This window comes from Alternaria arborescens, assembly GCF_004154835.1.
Source record: "Alternaria arborescens strain FERA 675 chromosome Unknown contig_52, whole genome shotgun sequence".
In the NCBI taxonomy this organism is placed as follows: Eukaryota; Fungi; Ascomycota; class Dothideomycetes; order Pleosporales; family Pleosporaceae; genus Alternaria; species Alternaria arborescens.
The window spans coordinates 148-15,618 of record NW_021167907.1 but is presented as its reverse complement, the minus strand read 5'-3'; the positions used below and the strand labels follow the sequence as shown (position 1 = coordinate 15,618).

The following is a 15,471-nucleotide window of genomic DNA, read 5'->3' as shown; positions in this document are numbered from 1 at the left end:
TCGCATCCTCAGATTATAGTCTTCAACAATCGCACTACCTTGTTTGCCTCCAAACACATTTTGAGACTTGTTGCCTTTATGAATCCATGAGATCAATCACTGCGCGACTCTATTATGATACAAATGTACTCCTCTTTGACCTTGGAGAAGGGAGTAATAATCAATGTGATCGATCCATTGCCGCCGCCCGCGGCTCGGTCGAGGCACTTCCTGAGCTTCCCCAACCGTAATGTCGTATGCCACCGTTGACAAGTTTGATGACAAGGAGAACTGCAACGCAGTCGTCAGCGGAATGGGTCGTGCATTTGTAGCTCTACGGCTATGCAGTCGCTACGGCTTTCATGCTCATGTGTCCGAGAGTAGAGGCTCGACGTTGAGGTTTTGTTGCGGGCTACCGTCAAGCCTAGCTCTTCTCATATGCGCGCTGGACATCGAGCGACTGCTTTCCACCGTTTGCAGTCTGCCAGAAGTCAAGACTGGCAATGACATCGGTACCCAGTTCGTCTTCATAGGAGTATAGGATCTGGACATGGTCAACATTCTGTATAGATGTCATTTGATGCAGTTGACTTACTTCGCGTGTCGATGTGTGCAGCCATCTAATATTCTTGGCTGTGATGATGTGCACCAGACCTCCGCTCTCCATATGCCGTATCTCAATAAAACTAGGCTCAAAAGCAAGAATATAGGGATTGAAGATAGCGAAAGCTTGTGGAGTGCCCTCCCATGTAATCTTCCAGTCGGGTCTCGCTCGCCAGCCGTTGCGGTTGACGAAGAATGAGTAGTCCGTGTAGCATAAGAGAAACTCGCTTGCCATACGCTCGATGTGAATTGGTTTGATGTTTTCTTTCCGTACGACAAAGTCGAGCGAAGTATCTGCTTGGTCGAGAAGCGATTGCGTTTCGAGCGTCTCCAGACTGACGACTTCGAAACCGCGCGCGCAGCCAACGCAGAGTTTGGACCGCAGGAAATGTATCGACGTCGATTCGGTGGGGATGTAAAACTCTTTGTACGGCTTGAGCTGGTCTGCTCCGCTGGTGGAGAGCATCATCTTCGCGAATCCTGACTTTTTGTTCTTGTTGCCCATCTGCTCCTTCGGCTCGTACACCTTGATGGTCGTCGAGAGGGCGGACGTCTTGACTGCAGCGACCAACTGTTGCCCCAAGCAGATGCCGGCCTTGAAGAAGTTGGCGTGGCAAATCTTGCGTGGTCGTTTGACCATAGCCTGTGATTCGTCCGACTCCAGGGCCTCGGTTGAGTAAGAGTACAGCGTCTTGTCGGCCAAGACAAGCACGATTGCGTGTTGTTCGAGAACCTCGATTTGAGTTACGCCCTTGCAATCCAGTACACGCTTGGGCCGCATCGAAGCGTCCTTTGGCTTTCGTTCCACAACGTAAACACCAGCATCCGTACCAAGAGCCAGCTTGCGACCTCCGTCTGTTGAGCGTTAGTGTGAGACTTTTGAGTGCGACAGTTGAATACATACCCAGCGGAACAGCGCAAGTGACTCTGATGGTCGGAGAGAAGAAGCCCTCGTTGACGATCGTCTTGGTAAAGATGTTACTGCGCTCCCTCAGACTTCGCTGCTGCGTGTCGATGTGCTCCATCCACTTCTGTTGAGAGATTGGAGTGCTGGCAAATAGTGTCAACTCGTAACCGCCCTTTCCAAGGTGCTTGAAGGTGATGGGATATCCTTGCTGCTTTGGATCGTTGTTCTTTGGAGTGGCAGCTGCAATAGCCTTTCCGGCAATCAAGTTTGCCGATGGCCTTTTCGCAATGCCTAATTTGGGGTTGACTTCCTCCATTTGTGTGATGACCAACAATTCTAGCGGTATGGGCTTCTTGTAGACTTTCTGTTCTTCGCGCTTGTTCACGGTCTTTGCCCGGACCAGCAAGACCGCATGGTCAAACAAGTAACACGTGATGTCACCGGTTGTTTCTGTTGGAGTCTTCTTCAAAGTGCCTTTGAACACCAATTGTCGGTTCTCATCGGTCAGTTTCAAATCGACGAACTCTCCGGGCCTGAACTTGAGATCCTTGTTGAGCTGCATCAGGTTGAAATGGTTTTCTGCCTTTCCGGATTCCACGTTGACCTTTGATAGAGTCTCTTTGATGATCTTGATAACCTTGGGGATGTCTTCTTTGTCCGGATTATCATCGGCCGTGTACTTTGCAATGTTCTCCAGGAGCAACGGGTACCTGGCCAATCTCGTTGTTGGCTTGGTGAGATAGCCGTTCAGCTCGAGCTTTCGCGACTCCTTCATCCTCTCTACCTCATCGACGAACTTGGCGAATCCGGTGTTTGTACGTTTTTCATGCTCAAACTCGTACTTACCGAAGAGCTGGTTCGCGCCGTACTTGATGAAAGGCGCAAAGTGTGGCACATACTCGAGGAATATGTCTCCAACGTTTCGAACCACGGCCTCTTTTTGCTGGCGCCTTGTGAGCTGTTCGGCCATGCGAGAGTTGACCATGTAGACTTCTTGGCAATTTGAAAAGACTGTGCGGACAAACTTTTCGCGGCGATGCTCGGGGATAGGTGAAGTAGCGGGGTTACGGAGGGGCTTCATCCAGAAGTCTCGGAGATACTCCAGGTCTTTCACGAAGTCGCGCTCGGTATACATGAGCTCAGAAATGACTTCCTGCCGCTTTTGTTCCTTCTCCGATACACTGTCAGAGATCTCCTTGGGCACCGTGTTGATCCACAGTTTCTGCTCTTCATTGTCTTTATCCTCGTGCAAACTCGCCCTGGATTCCTCACGCTTGAGACCAGGCTGAATGCGCATGTTGAGGCGAGCCTGTTGTTCAAGGCGGCGTGGGCAAGCGATCGAGTAGCACAAGCGGTCGCGTGTACACGTGGGAGAGTAACATTCAGTTAGAAGAGTGAAGACGCCATTGATCTCAGACTTGTCCTCCACCATGGTCTCACGGAACTGGTATATCTCGTTGGTGGAATCTCGCAACCGGTGGGCGTATGTGACATCGTGAAAGAATTTTTGGGCGTCGAGTGAACGACCGAGGAGTAGTGCTAGATTACGATCCGTCGTCTTGATAATGAAGGAGATGAGATCGACTGCATCTGCACCCGTAAAGGCACTCTTGTACACAAGCCCGTCCTTTTCTTTCTCTGTCAGGCCAACTCGGTCCTGGAAAGTTTCGGCGACTCTTGATAGCAAGGCGGGATAGACGAGAGGAGCGCGCCGTTGAGCAGCAGGAACTTGGTTAGCTGTTGAGAGCGATGTCATGGACTGGTTGGAGGTTCTGTTGTTGCTGGCGTTGCTACCCAGAGTCTGGGTGGAATCAGGACGCGACGTCATGGAAGACATGGTGCTTGTCCGCTCTGACGGGGGCACAATGGTCGAGGCCATGGACATGGTGCGGGACTGGTTCGGCATGTTACCTTGGCTGATGCTTCTGGGATTTGGCGGGAGTCCAGCGTTCATGTGGGATTGTGGGTGTCCGGGCGGTCCCGGTGCCATTTCAGAGCCGCCGGATTCTCGCCTCCGATTCGGTATAATCCTGCCGCTCATCGTCTGTGTGTGCTCTGGGACTTGGGTGTACGAAGTCATGGACATTGTGCGCTCGTCGGGACGTTCTGGCACCACACGTCCCTGGGCCGTGGTGCGTGCCATGTGATTCATGTATGGTTGTTGGCGGAAGGTGTTGGCTTGCGAGGGGTGCGAAGGGCCGCCAGGAGTAAACTGCGGGCGCGGGTTCAGGGCAAGCGACTGCGAGCGATACGGATCAGAGTTCATGGCAGGGCCCGGGGGCCCGGGAAAGCGGTTGGGTATAGGCTTGGTGAAGGGGGGCTGCCCCGGAGGGGAGGTTCTTGGGTCGAATCGCTGGGGCTGGCCGTATGGCTGACGCTCTGGGCGAAGCGGCTGGGGGAGGTACTGGGGCTGCGGCTGGCGTTGAGGCTGCGGTGGTCCCTGGTGGTATCGTGGGTCTTGGCCGTAGCCGTTCGGCATGGGGCGATTGTACTGATTCTGAGGGTCCATGGGCCGCTGCTCTCCGGGGCTGGGGCCCTGACGCTGATCGTACTGAGGGTGAGGGCGACGATCATAGCCATTGACTGGCTGGCGCAAGGGCGGGGCGCGCTGCATCATATCGGCGGTCTGGCTGGACATTGTGGCAGCTCTATCGGGCATGCGCATATGAGACTGCGAGGTCATGGTCTGCGAGCGGCCGGCCATTTGGGGACTGGCGCCGAAGATGTTGGTGAAGGCGGTTTCCCGTGCGCCCGTAGGCTGTCCATGGCTGGGGCCGCGCGCATATTCTGGACGTTGCTGGTTCCCGTAGTCGGCCATGTCTCTTCACGCAGTCTTGCCCGGGTCGGGCCTGTGTGCCGCGGGGGGTTGTGTGGGTGAGAACAAGGGCGACTCGGACAGGTGGGGTGAAAGCCGCCCAGCGAGGACCCAGGGCCGTCCGGAATAAAGATGGTGGTTATGGTGGGTTGGGTGCGGAATGAGGGCGAGTATGGGGTAGTCGTATCCATGCATCGTGTGTATGAGAAGCGCTGGCCAGGTGCTGCCCCAAACCGGTTTAGCGCCCTTTCTCCTACGAACGCCCAGCGCAACGACTATCAATCATTCAACGCATCCCCCATCACGCGCCGCTGCCGACTTCCCAACTACTACACCCCGCCGAATACCTGCGTCCACACCGAGCAGGCACCATGTCGTCAAACGAGCTCGCGCCTAGCTTCGCGCCATTCTTTGGCATGGTGAGTGCTTCGCCTTCGCCGTGTTGATGACTTCATAGCTAACCTCCAACCAGAGCGGAATCGCGTTTGCTGTGAGTGGCACTGCTCCCACATAGCTGTCGAACTAATATACGAACCCTGGCCAGATGATCTTTGGATGTACCACGCCCGACACACCCACCTGGACGTGCATGAGCTAACGGCAGCAGGCGCGGGAGCTGCCTATGGCACAGCCAAAGCAGGCATCGGCATCGCGGGTATCGGAACATACAGGCCAGACCTGATTATGAAGGTACGAGTTGAGTACCTAGCATACCTCGGAGCTCTGTCTAACCAGACCAGTCGCTCATCCCCATCGTCATGTCCGGTATCTTGGCCGTCTATGCCCTCGTCATATCCGTCCTCATCGCCAGCGACATTAAGCCGCCGCCAGACAACACATACTCGCTGTATGCTGGATTCATGCACATGGCTGCTGGCTTGTCAGTCGGATTGTCAGGTTTGGCTGCAGGCTACGCGATTGGAATCGTGGGAGACGCTGGCGTGCGCTCTTTCATGCGCCAATCGAGGATCTTCGTCGGCATGGTCCTCATCCTCATTTTCGCTGAAGTTCTGGGTCTCTATGGGTACGTCGACGCGACTGACAACGGCTGGCCAACGACTAACATTACCAGACTCATTGTCGCTCTTATCCTTAACACCCGCGCAAGTGGTTGAGCATAGTCCTGTGAGAAGCACTTAACTTTATGTTATGGCGAACAAGCGAACAAGGCGGACACGGAGATGGATTTTGTACGACTACATGGTGTAGAAACAGTTGACGAGCATGCAAGCATGGAGTTGCAATATTTGGGTTTGCAATACACTGGAGTTTGGGCCAATCTAGTACAATCGAACAACATGTTATTCCCGTATTGAATCGAAAGTGACAGACAAGATGGCAGAATGCTGGCGAGTAGACTGGACTTGCGTTGATGTTGTCGGATACCAAGACTGTCGTTTAAGCTGCAACCAGCTGGGTGGATCGTTATATCCGTTAATGCGTTGTCTAACGCCCGAGTTTGAACTTGATTAGCCGTGTCCGGGTTCGATACAGCCTTCGCGACGCATGTTCACGCGTTAATACAGAAATGATTGTCTACTTGCAGAATACAAGCTGGGTAAGCCTAAACGAGCTCGTCGAGAAGTGGCGTGCCGTCTCATCTGGCTTAAGTCGGCTCTATTTCAAGCCCAATCCCACGTCCTGCGTCATTGCAGTGAGTACCACCCCGCAGCACTTGTCGCGCCCGCTTATAGTCCCCTTGGCCGTGGTTCTCGAGTGCTACGAGCCCGGCTCTTCCGCCTGGTTGACTTCCACGATACATTTGCTTACTACACAAACAAAGCCGAAGATTGACCCCGCCGTTGCCTGTGCCTGCTGCCATGTGTTGCTTGAATTACTGATTCCTGGATGAGCCCTGACAGCACTGCAACCCTCGATCGCACCCACTACTCGCACCACCCCCTCGCTGCTGCCGCTGCCGCTGCCGCTGTCGCATAACCCGCCACCATGACGACTACCTTCAAGAGCATGCTGCACCCCATGCAGCACCACCGGGACAAGAAGGAGGCCTCCTCGCCGTCGCATTCTGGCCCGCTACACGACCGCACCGATTCCGCCATGGACAGGCCGCGCGAGGAAGAGAAGCAGCATCTGGCGCAATGGGAGGCGCAAAAGCACACACTCAGCCCCGACGAGATTGACATCGATCCGGAAAAGAAGCCTGTTGGCCACTCCTCCAAGGTTCTGCGCCAGGAAGACTTTGAGCTGATTAAGACGCTGGGCACGGGTGCGCATACGACTCCACGCCGCCAGACACAGACTGGACGCTGACTATACGTCAGGTACATTTGCGCGCGTGTGGCTGGTGCGATTGAAGGACGCAAAGGCGGGCGACGAGAACAAAGTCTTTGCCTTGAAGATCCTGCGCAAAGTCGATGGTACGTCTCGCTCGATGCGCCCTGAACGCACTCTCTTGGTATGCGCCTTTGCAGCTACTGACCCTCCCAGTCATCCGTCTCAAGCAAGTTGAGCATGTTCGGAACGAGCGCAATGTCCTTGCCAAGGTTGCTGGCCACCCTTTTATAACTACCATGGTCGCAAGCTTCCAATCGCTCGACTCCCTCTACATGGTGGTACGTAGCGACATGTCTTCATAAGCGCTGGTCATTGGCTGACGTGACGGATAGCTCGACTACTGCCCCGGCGGCGAAGTCTTCAGCTATCTGCGCAGAGCACGGCGATTCAACGAACCCACCTCACAGTTCTATGCTGCTGAGATTGTCCTAATATTAGAGTTCCTCCATGAGAGGGAAGGCGTTGCATATCGCGACCTAAAACCCGAAAACATACTCATAGACGCCGAAGGCCACCTCAAGCTGGTGGACTTTGGGTTTGCTAAGAAAGTAGAAAATAGAGAGACCTACACACTCTGCGGCACACCCGAGTATCTGGCACCCGAGGTCATTCGGAACACAGGCCACGGTACAGCAGTCGATTGGTGGGCATTTGGTATCCTTGTGTACGAGTTCCTCGTGGGACAACCGCCTTTCTGGGACCAAAACCCAATGAAGATCTATGAGCAGTACGCGGCTTTCAATTCATGTCCAAGACACGAGTGCTAACATATCCTAGGATCGTGGAAGGCCGTGTGCGCTTCCCTTCTGCCATGTCCCCCACTGCGCGCGACCTCATCTCTGGCCTTTGCACAGTCGACACATCCAAGCGACTGGGTAACGTTGCAGGCGGTGCTCAACGTGTAAAACAACACGAGTGGTTTAAGAACATTGACTGGGTGAAACTGTACAACCGCGAAGTCCAAGGACCTATTGTGCCACACCTAAGGGGACCCGCCGATACACGCAACTTCGATGAATACGAACCCGAGTCGGAGAAGAGAGACCCATATACCAAGGAGTTGAGCGACAAGTGGGAGGAGAGCTTCAAGGATTTCTAGGCCTCGCAAGAAGAGACTAGAAGATAGCAGATAGTCTTGGATATGACATGAAGGGCGAGATCAAGACAAAGGGAGGACGTTGGATGTGTGGCATGGAGTCCACAACGAAGCTTTGTAGATCAAAGGGGAAAGGGGCTTCATGCTTGATAGGGGTTGTTTTTCTTGCTATGACAAGTATCCCCATTGTTACGTTTCGACACGAAGCGCAAACAAATCATATGGAATGTGAAAGCATCCTGGATATGAGTGTCCCATGATCATTGCCATTGTCATCGTCTAGGTTCAACCACCCAAGACTTGTTATTGTTGATGTAAAACTGTATATCCAGTAGTGTAGTCTGGACAATGCCATCAATCTTTCGTCACGAGTTTGTACTGCAGTTGTCCTCTTTGCTCTGTCTGCTGCAATCTTCATGCACACGGAAGTATAGTCAGGATTAGCAGGCAAAAATTAAGACAAAAAACATACAACAGCGGGGATTCGCCAGTGGTCACCCACCTGACTACTAATCCGCCGATTACAAGCTTGAGTACCGCTGAGCGAACGGGAAGCGCTATGTTCTTGAATCTATGGTCGTATGTGGAGGACAAGCTCATATGGACGATACATGAAGCCGTAAGTGGAAGGGTGGATGCATGATTACTGCACGGTCAATGGAACAAAACTGCGACAGACGTTTCATGAGACTAGTATGGTGTCTCGGCCATTGGGATGGAGTCGAATTCAATTTCTCGAAGGCTGAGGTGTGACAAGCGCTTCTCGCGATGACTGTTGTGTTCCATGGCTGTGGTAACTTGTGGACCAGGATGCAATTTACACATGTCAACCAATGGGCAGGAAACGAGGCCTTATCAGCCACAGTGGCGCACGGGAGCCAAATGTGGTGTAGACTGTTGGTGATATCAAGTTTATCTCAACGGCCTGCATACATGTGGCGATGGATGCACGCGGGAGTCCCATGTGCGAATCGACGATGGGTGCGCGGGTGAGCCGGGCGCTATGTACAGTGGGCGTAGATTGAATAGGAGTCGGGAGGGTCCCAGTGGGCTTTGGCTCAAGATGAGTTGGCGAGGAACGTGCTGGGATAGTCCGTGAAGACAACTCCAGGCGTTCAGCTGTCAATAGTGAAGCGTCGAGTGACATTGGGCGAGCGACGTCTCTAGGATAACGCGTACGTAGGCAGACTGGGCACGCTTTAAGGTGGCAAGTTGGGCGGTGTCAACAGTGAGAGGGGTGAACGAACGCACCCCAAGGCCCAAGCGCGCTTTGAGATTAACATGGTAATACTTGTTTGCAAAGAAGCACAACACGACGCATTTCCTTTTCGTGTCTTGTAGTAATCGGATCGTGCCCCTTTCCTTCTTGTTTTAATCGTAATTGTCTATTCTTCTCGTGAGCCACCCGCAGCACGACTCCTTCGGATTGCCCGCGAGTGATGGAAAGCCGGCCAAGGCCATCCGATAGCTTCTCACAGCGCCGCGGACCCAAATAAGTCAGGCCAACATTTCCTCCAGTTCTCGCAACGCAACGGCCTCGCAGCGCTTCTCGAAACTGCATGCTGGCCGCCTCCGGCTCGTTGCTGGTATGAGCAGTATCAAGGCGCGGCTGCACAATGCGCGGTCCAAACTTCTGCGACGCAGCAGCGCGACATCGACCCGTGCCAGTGCACGCTCGATAACGTCGTCGGCAGGCAGCGAGCGGCAGCCACCACCGCCCAGCTCCCTGCGCAAAAGCGTCTCTCTTCAGAAGCTGCCTGAGGCGTCTAGCCCCGACGCTGCCGACGAGAGAACAGCTGATCCACGAATGGTAAGGTCGGAAGTGCTGGGAACGGCTTCCGAAAGTCAGGCCGACGACGTTCACGGGAGCACTGGCAGCTTGAACACCTCGAGAGATCGACATTCGACATACACGGGCACTTCAGCCGCCAGCACCCACGCCCGCCAACCCTCAGCAGACGCTGACGACGTGCCCATCGTCTGTCCAGAGGTGACGCTTGAAGCACCCACGCCCATCAACCCCGTAGTGCAGCAGCCTGCCGAGCTCAACCGCGCGGAGCCATCATCGCTTTCTTCCGCACCGAGCGACCACAGCGACCTTCTCCTCGCCGCCAGCAGCAACGACACGTCCCATACGCCATCGCCCGCCCTCGTCCGCCGCCAGTCTGTCGTCAACAAGACCGATGCGCAGATAATCAAGAAGCTGCTCGTCCCCGACATCCCCCAGGCTGCCATAGCTACTGGGCCGCCCACCGTCGCCGATTATTTTGGCGGAGCACCCGCCAACTTCAGCGCAGGCATGCTGCACCGCAAGATCTGGGTCAAGCGGCCCAGTGCCTCGGCCACGCTGGTGCAGATTCGCGAAGACGACCTGGTTGACGATGTCCGCGACATGATTCTCAAAAAGTACGCCAACTCGCTCGGCAGGAGCTTCGACTCGCCCGACGTGACGCTGCGCATCGTGCCGCGCGATGCTCAGCGGGCAGGAGAGCGCACCCTGGGCCCCGAGGAAGACATGTGCCGCACCCTCGATGCCTACTTCCCCGGCGGCCAGACCGTCCACGAGGCCCTTATCATCGACGTGCCGCAACGGCGGACCCCCAAGCCCTCACCACGCGTGCCCTTCTACTACGCCCACCACGAGGACGGGACCCATGCCCAAACCGAGTACTTTCCGCCCATGCCCGTCATCGCCCCTTCTCCAAATGCCTCGGGCCAGGAGCGCGAGGCCCGCATCCCCCTACCCCATGCGCCTCACTCGATAGCTGTCCTCAACACTGGGCACCTGCCTACACTCCCTTCGCCCGGCGGCACCAGACGAGGGCCGCATACTCACCGACCAAAGGTCTTTAGAACACACACGGCCTCCCCGACCACCCTCGGCGGCGGCATTCCCTCTTCAGCGACATCCGTTCGCCCTCAACAAGGCCGTCCACGCCACGACTCCTCTGCATCCGAAGCCAAAAACTCTGCTGCCTCGAACAACCCGATACCCACCCCACCCGCTTCTGCCGAGCCTCCATCACACTCACAAACTCTCCATGAATCGACTCCACCCACCCCGCGTATATCCTCACCTCAACCGAACCCAAAGAAGAAGCGGAGAAAGCCACCGGTGGAGCCACCAAGTCTGCCAGCTGGCCTTCTGGATGGTTCAGTCCCGCCTATCAATGTCCTGATTGTAGAAGACAACATCATCAACTTGCGAGTTTTGGGTGCTTTCATGCAGCGTTTGAAGGTTCGGTGGCAGCGTGCCATGAACGGAAAAGAGGCAGTAACCAAATGGAAGGCAGGTGGTTTCCATTTGGTGCTTATGGACATTCAGCTGCCCGTCATGAACGGTCTGGAGGCAACAAAGGAGATCAGGCGGCTGGAGCGTGTCAACAGCATCGGTGTCTTCAGCAGTGGCAGCAGCGAGGCCCCTAACAATAGGCTTGGATCAGAGGGCAAAGAGCAAAACGAGCTGGTCGAGGATGATCGTCTTGGTGACAAGGGCATGTTCAAAAGCCCCGTCATTATTGTCGCACTCACAGCCAGTTCGCTGCAGAGCGACAGACATGAGGCTCTGGCGGCTGGTTGTAACGATTTCTTGACCAAGGTAAGAATCCATGTTGTATATGGAAGCACTCCCACTAACTCACGTCACAGCCTGTCAACTTCGTCTGGCTCGAGCGCAAGGTCAAAGAATGGGGTTGCATGCAAGCCTTGATTGACTTTGACGGATGGCGCAAGTGGAAAGACTTTGCCGACAAGTCTGAGAACAACGACACCACATCGAAGCTCTCCGGCGGCTATTCGAGCATTGCTCCGAACAAGAAGTCGAGCAGTAGCCTGAGCCCGACTACCGCCGCTAATCCAGAAGCAAATGGCGTGAAGAGAGATGGAGATGTAGAGAGAAAGAACAAACGCAAAAGTCTAAGCGTCATACCACAGCAACCCATACTACAAGAGGAGGCCGAGACACCGCCAGCTGAGGTTGACAGTGGAGACAACTGAGCTTCTCAATCTACGAATCCTCTCACGCTACCAATCACCAAAATTCACTCGGTTGTAAATTGTCACAACACCACTTCCAAGGGCCTTTACGCTTTTCAAAGGCCCCATTTTTCATTTGTCCAATCACTCATCGTCTTTTTGTCTTCAGCGTTTGGTCACCTTGTTTCTGCCCGTCTGCCGGTCATCTGGGCATCTTCTGTATGCAATCTGCTTCTAGGTCTAGTGCGGGGAGATTGGATTCTCACCTTACACATACATGATTTGAACGCTTGTTTGAGGAGAGCGTTTGTTTGACATCGCATTGGGAGGATGCTTAGAGACCCCTGTTGCAATACAGAGAACCTGTTGGTTTTAATGTTAATTCTGCGGAACCGTCTCCGGGCTTCCATGAACGATCTTTCCAGTGTATCATCTGTGCATAATTTTGGAGTTTCACCTACGTCACTCTGTTAAGCGCATAATGAATGGCTCCTGACAAGTCGTACTCAGGAGAAGCTTTGCGCCAGGTCTTCTTTGTTGCCAGGGAAACGGCTCGCTTAGACTTTCCGTCGTTGACCCCTCCAAACCCTGGCACTTCCAAACTGGAGCCCCAACTTATCGTCAACCAAACTACACCACTCGCTCAGGCTCTCGAATATGCCTGCAAAAATTGTATACGGAAAGAAGAGGAACGGAGAGCGGGCGGCATTTACAAAATTCCTGTCTCCCGAGAAAGAGGCTGCCCACAGAGAAGTCGAGGACAAAAATGTGACTAGCGGCACAGCACGTGATCGGCGGCGGTCAACACAAATAGAAAGAGACGATATCTCGGTGTTGGAGCAGGGATTGGGGAAACTACGGATAGAGCAGACACAGCCTACGGAAGATGAGGGTACCTCACGGAAACGATCACAATCACGGAAAGCGAAACCTGAGCGCATTGAAGTTACTACGAAAGAGAATGTTGTCCCGTTTGAGGATGTGTTGGAACAAGACATGCAAGCTCTATCAATCAAAGCCCCGAAGGAGGACGAGTCCAAGCTACTCAAGGAGCCACGTAAACCCCGAAAGGTACTAAGCGACCGCAACATCAACGCCATGAACAATGCCCACGAACTAGACCGATCAACCCTGAAACCGAAGAAAGAGAAGAAACGTGTGGTGCCTATTGCGGTGGCCCAAGACGTTGTTGCCACACCTATAATAACTCCAGTACAGATAGATCCAGTTCGTTCAAAACAAGCGTCGATACAACGAGCAACATGCTTACCTACGCCTGAGCCGACACCGGAGCCTGAAGATGTCTACACCTCTTATGCCTCCCCGCTGCTGGCGCTCAGCGATAGAAAGAAGGTGATAGGGTTTCAGGAGTGGTCAGACGAGCTGGCACCGCACTTTGAAGTCACCAAGATTGCAGAAGCTTCCTTCTCGGAGGTATACAGGCTGTCTGCGATATCGCCCGCAAATGGAGTCAAAGAGGAGTCAGTGCTCAAAGTCGTAGCGCTGAAGACGCCACCAGCTGTTCCCCTACCAAGCCAATTGCATGTTCGTGCAGTTCGCGATAGAGAGGCTCAACTGGAGAAAGAGATGGAACAACGTGAACAGGACGATGCCTACAAATCACAGGTTGATGATGTTGCTTCGGAGGTTAAGCTCCTCCAGAATCTCACTCACATACCTGGTTTTACCGTCTTCCGCGACCTTACGATTGTGCAAGGTAGACCTTCGGCTTCCTTCAACGACGCATGGAAGGAATGGAATAAGGCGCGGCCACGTGGCAAGAAGAGCGAATTTCCTGACCCCAGCAAGAAGGCTAGCTATGATGAGTTCCAGCTCTGGGCAGTAGTAGAGATGCAAGACGCTGGTACGGATGTCGAGAAGCTCATGGAGACGGGAGGCATGTCTTCGATATGGGAAGCCTGGGATGTCTTCTGGGGCGTGGCGATTAGTGTTGGAAAAGCAGAAGAGGCATGTCGATTCGAGCATCGTGACTTGCACCTCGGTAACATTTGCGTTCGATCTTCACGCACAGGTGGGGACGTAACGAAGCCCTCTATCAAAGATCCTCTGCGCCGCAAACTCCGTTTCGCTGGTCTGGATACAACGGTCATTGACTACACCTTGTCACGCGCAGATATCCTTGCTTCCTCGTCCCAGTCTCGAAGGATATCAGCTATGTCGCACGTCTCAAGCTCCACAGCCGCGTCTGCAAATGAGGAAACGGCCAATGTCGCTTATCTGGATCTCAATAAGGATCTCGCGCTCTTTCACGGCGACGCAAGTGAGGAATACCAGTACGAAATATACCGTTACATGCGCGGTGTGGCGGTCTTCGATAACCCACTACATGTTATATACGATGAATCGTTCGATGCACCCGAAGAGGAACAAGAAGAGGAGGAACCAGAGCAAGTGCCCGTCACGCCTCGACACACACCTAGGAAGAACAACCACATTCGCTTCGACTCGGAAGACGAGGAGCCATCAGCGCTCCGAAGGTCGCCTAGGAAGCACAAGGACGTGGCTGCACCTGACATTGAGCAAAGTCCAAAAGCAGAGGAGGAGCAGCCTGAAGAAGACGACGCCGACGTTTGGCGCGATTTCCATCCCAAAACAAATCTCGTCTGGTTGCACTTCCTCCTCCACAAACTAATGAATCACCTTGCTGCTATCTCTTCAGCACCACACCACGTCTCCTCCCGTCCCATTATTTCCAAACGCGATGAGGTAGATACGAAGAAAGTTGAGAAGAAGGCTATGAGGCTGTACAAGGTCTTGCAGAGGGTCAGTGAGCTACTATGTCCTGTCGCGCTGGGTAGAGAAGAGGGGTTGGGTAGTGCGAAGGAGTTGGTAGTGCTTGCGTTGGAAGAGCGGTGGATTAGGGTTGAGGATGTGGAGGGTTGAGCAGGATGTACACATTCATGGCATTGCTGGGCGTTTCGGGCGGGCTCTCTGCATTATATGGCGTTTGAAATCGTGGCATGGTTTGATGAGATCACGAATATGAGCATTACTTTATACGCTCTACTGTTTGAGCAACATCAGTCGTATTCTTGCGATGCATCATCGTGCTCTTGAGATTCGTTCGTGGTATCTACTCTTCGATGCTGCGCTTCAATTCGGACGATTAGTAGCATACCCACAGGGATAATGACGCGATTGATATCCGCGGGGTTGGTACTAATGAAGAGCCGCGGTCAACCGTTGAAGGAAGCAACGACTAGGGAAGCCAAGTGAACTAGCGCAGTCTACACGTGCTGAAAGCGATTAAGCCTGCTTAGATCTACTTATTTGGGAGACTACACTGTAAGCATCCGCCCGACATGCGCGTGCGCTTACGAAGATTTCGCGACGAGGACGAGACAGCCTATCGCGTCCCCCTCCAAAACACTAGAAGGCGGATGGCTGAACAGCCGGAACAAACAGCTGACGGCCGGGAACACGGCAACCCGTAAACTACAGCCGAACGACGCCACACCACAAAGTCACTAGCATATCGTCATCCAACAACTCTTTCGTCCCAAGATGAACTCAAGATAGCACAGATGCCTCGCATTCCGACACCCCAAATGGAAGCGAAACCCACCTTGCCGTCTCAACACGTGCGCTGACAAACAAGGGAGATCCAACGGTATCGAAGCGACCCATACACCCGGTCAGATATTATCTCAAAGCCGCGGCCCACCAAAATCGTTGACGCTGACGCCTTGGCCATGTCAAATGAATCTAAGCGAGGCCAATGGCGCGCGGTCAAGCACGGCAAAGCATACCTCGCTTAGAGCTTCAAAGAGGCAAAAGAGA

At 53.9% G+C, this 15,471-nt stretch overlaps 5 protein-coding genes across 5 annotated transcripts; 4 read left to right on the top strand and 1 right to left on the bottom strand.

Annotated features, from left to right (window-relative positions):
• Window positions 1–403: 403 nt before the first annotated feature.
• On the bottom strand, window positions 404–4,307 carry AA0111_g11529 (Rho1 guanine nucleotide exchange factor 1; the record flags this gene model as incomplete). Its single annotated transcript, XM_028645405.1, has 3 exons — window positions 404–523; window positions 575–1,437; window positions 1,487–4,307. The coding sequence occupies 3 exons, from the start codon at window positions 4,305–4,307 to the stop codon at window positions 404–406; spliced, it is 3,804 nt and encodes a 1,267-aa protein (XP_028500848.1).
• Window positions 4,308–4,675: 368 nt separating this feature from the next.
• On the top strand, window positions 4,676–5,419 carry AA0111_g11528 (hypothetical protein; the record flags this gene model as incomplete). Its single annotated transcript, XM_028645404.1, has 6 exons — window positions 4,676–4,723; window positions 4,777–4,794; window positions 4,849–4,861; window positions 4,912–4,994; window positions 5,045–5,328; window positions 5,377–5,419. 6 exons carry the CDS (start codon window positions 4,676–4,678, stop codon window positions 5,417–5,419), a joined length of 489 nt encoding a protein of 162 aa, XP_028500847.1.
• Window positions 5,420–6,251: 832 nt separating this feature from the next.
• Window positions 6,252–7,698, top strand: AA0111_g11527 (cAMP-dependent protein kinase catalytic subunit alpha; the record flags this gene model as incomplete). The annotated part of the gene is made up of 5 exons (XM_028645403.1): window positions 6,252–6,531; window positions 6,587–6,682; window positions 6,753–6,877; window positions 6,932–7,326; window positions 7,377–7,698. The coding sequence occupies 5 exons, from the start codon at window positions 6,252–6,254 to the stop codon at window positions 7,696–7,698; spliced, it is 1,218 nt and encodes a 405-aa protein (XP_028500850.1).
• A 1,585-nt stretch (window positions 7,699–9,283) lies between these two features.
• On the top strand, window positions 9,284–11,691 carry AA0111_g11526 (hypothetical protein; the record flags this gene model as incomplete). Its single annotated transcript, XM_028645402.1, has 2 exons — window positions 9,284–11,293; window positions 11,344–11,691. 2 exons carry the CDS (start codon window positions 9,284–9,286, stop codon window positions 11,689–11,691), a joined length of 2,358 nt encoding a protein of 785 aa, XP_028500849.1.
• A 636-nt stretch (window positions 11,692–12,327) lies between these two features.
• Window positions 12,328–14,574, top strand: AA0111_g11525 (hypothetical protein; the record flags this gene model as incomplete). The annotated part of the gene is made up of 1 exon (XM_028645401.1): window positions 12,328–14,574. One exon carries the CDS (start codon window positions 12,328–12,330, stop codon window positions 14,572–14,574), a length of 2,247 nt encoding a protein of 748 aa, XP_028500851.1.
• Between the last annotated feature and the right edge of the window lie 897 nt (window positions 14,575–15,471).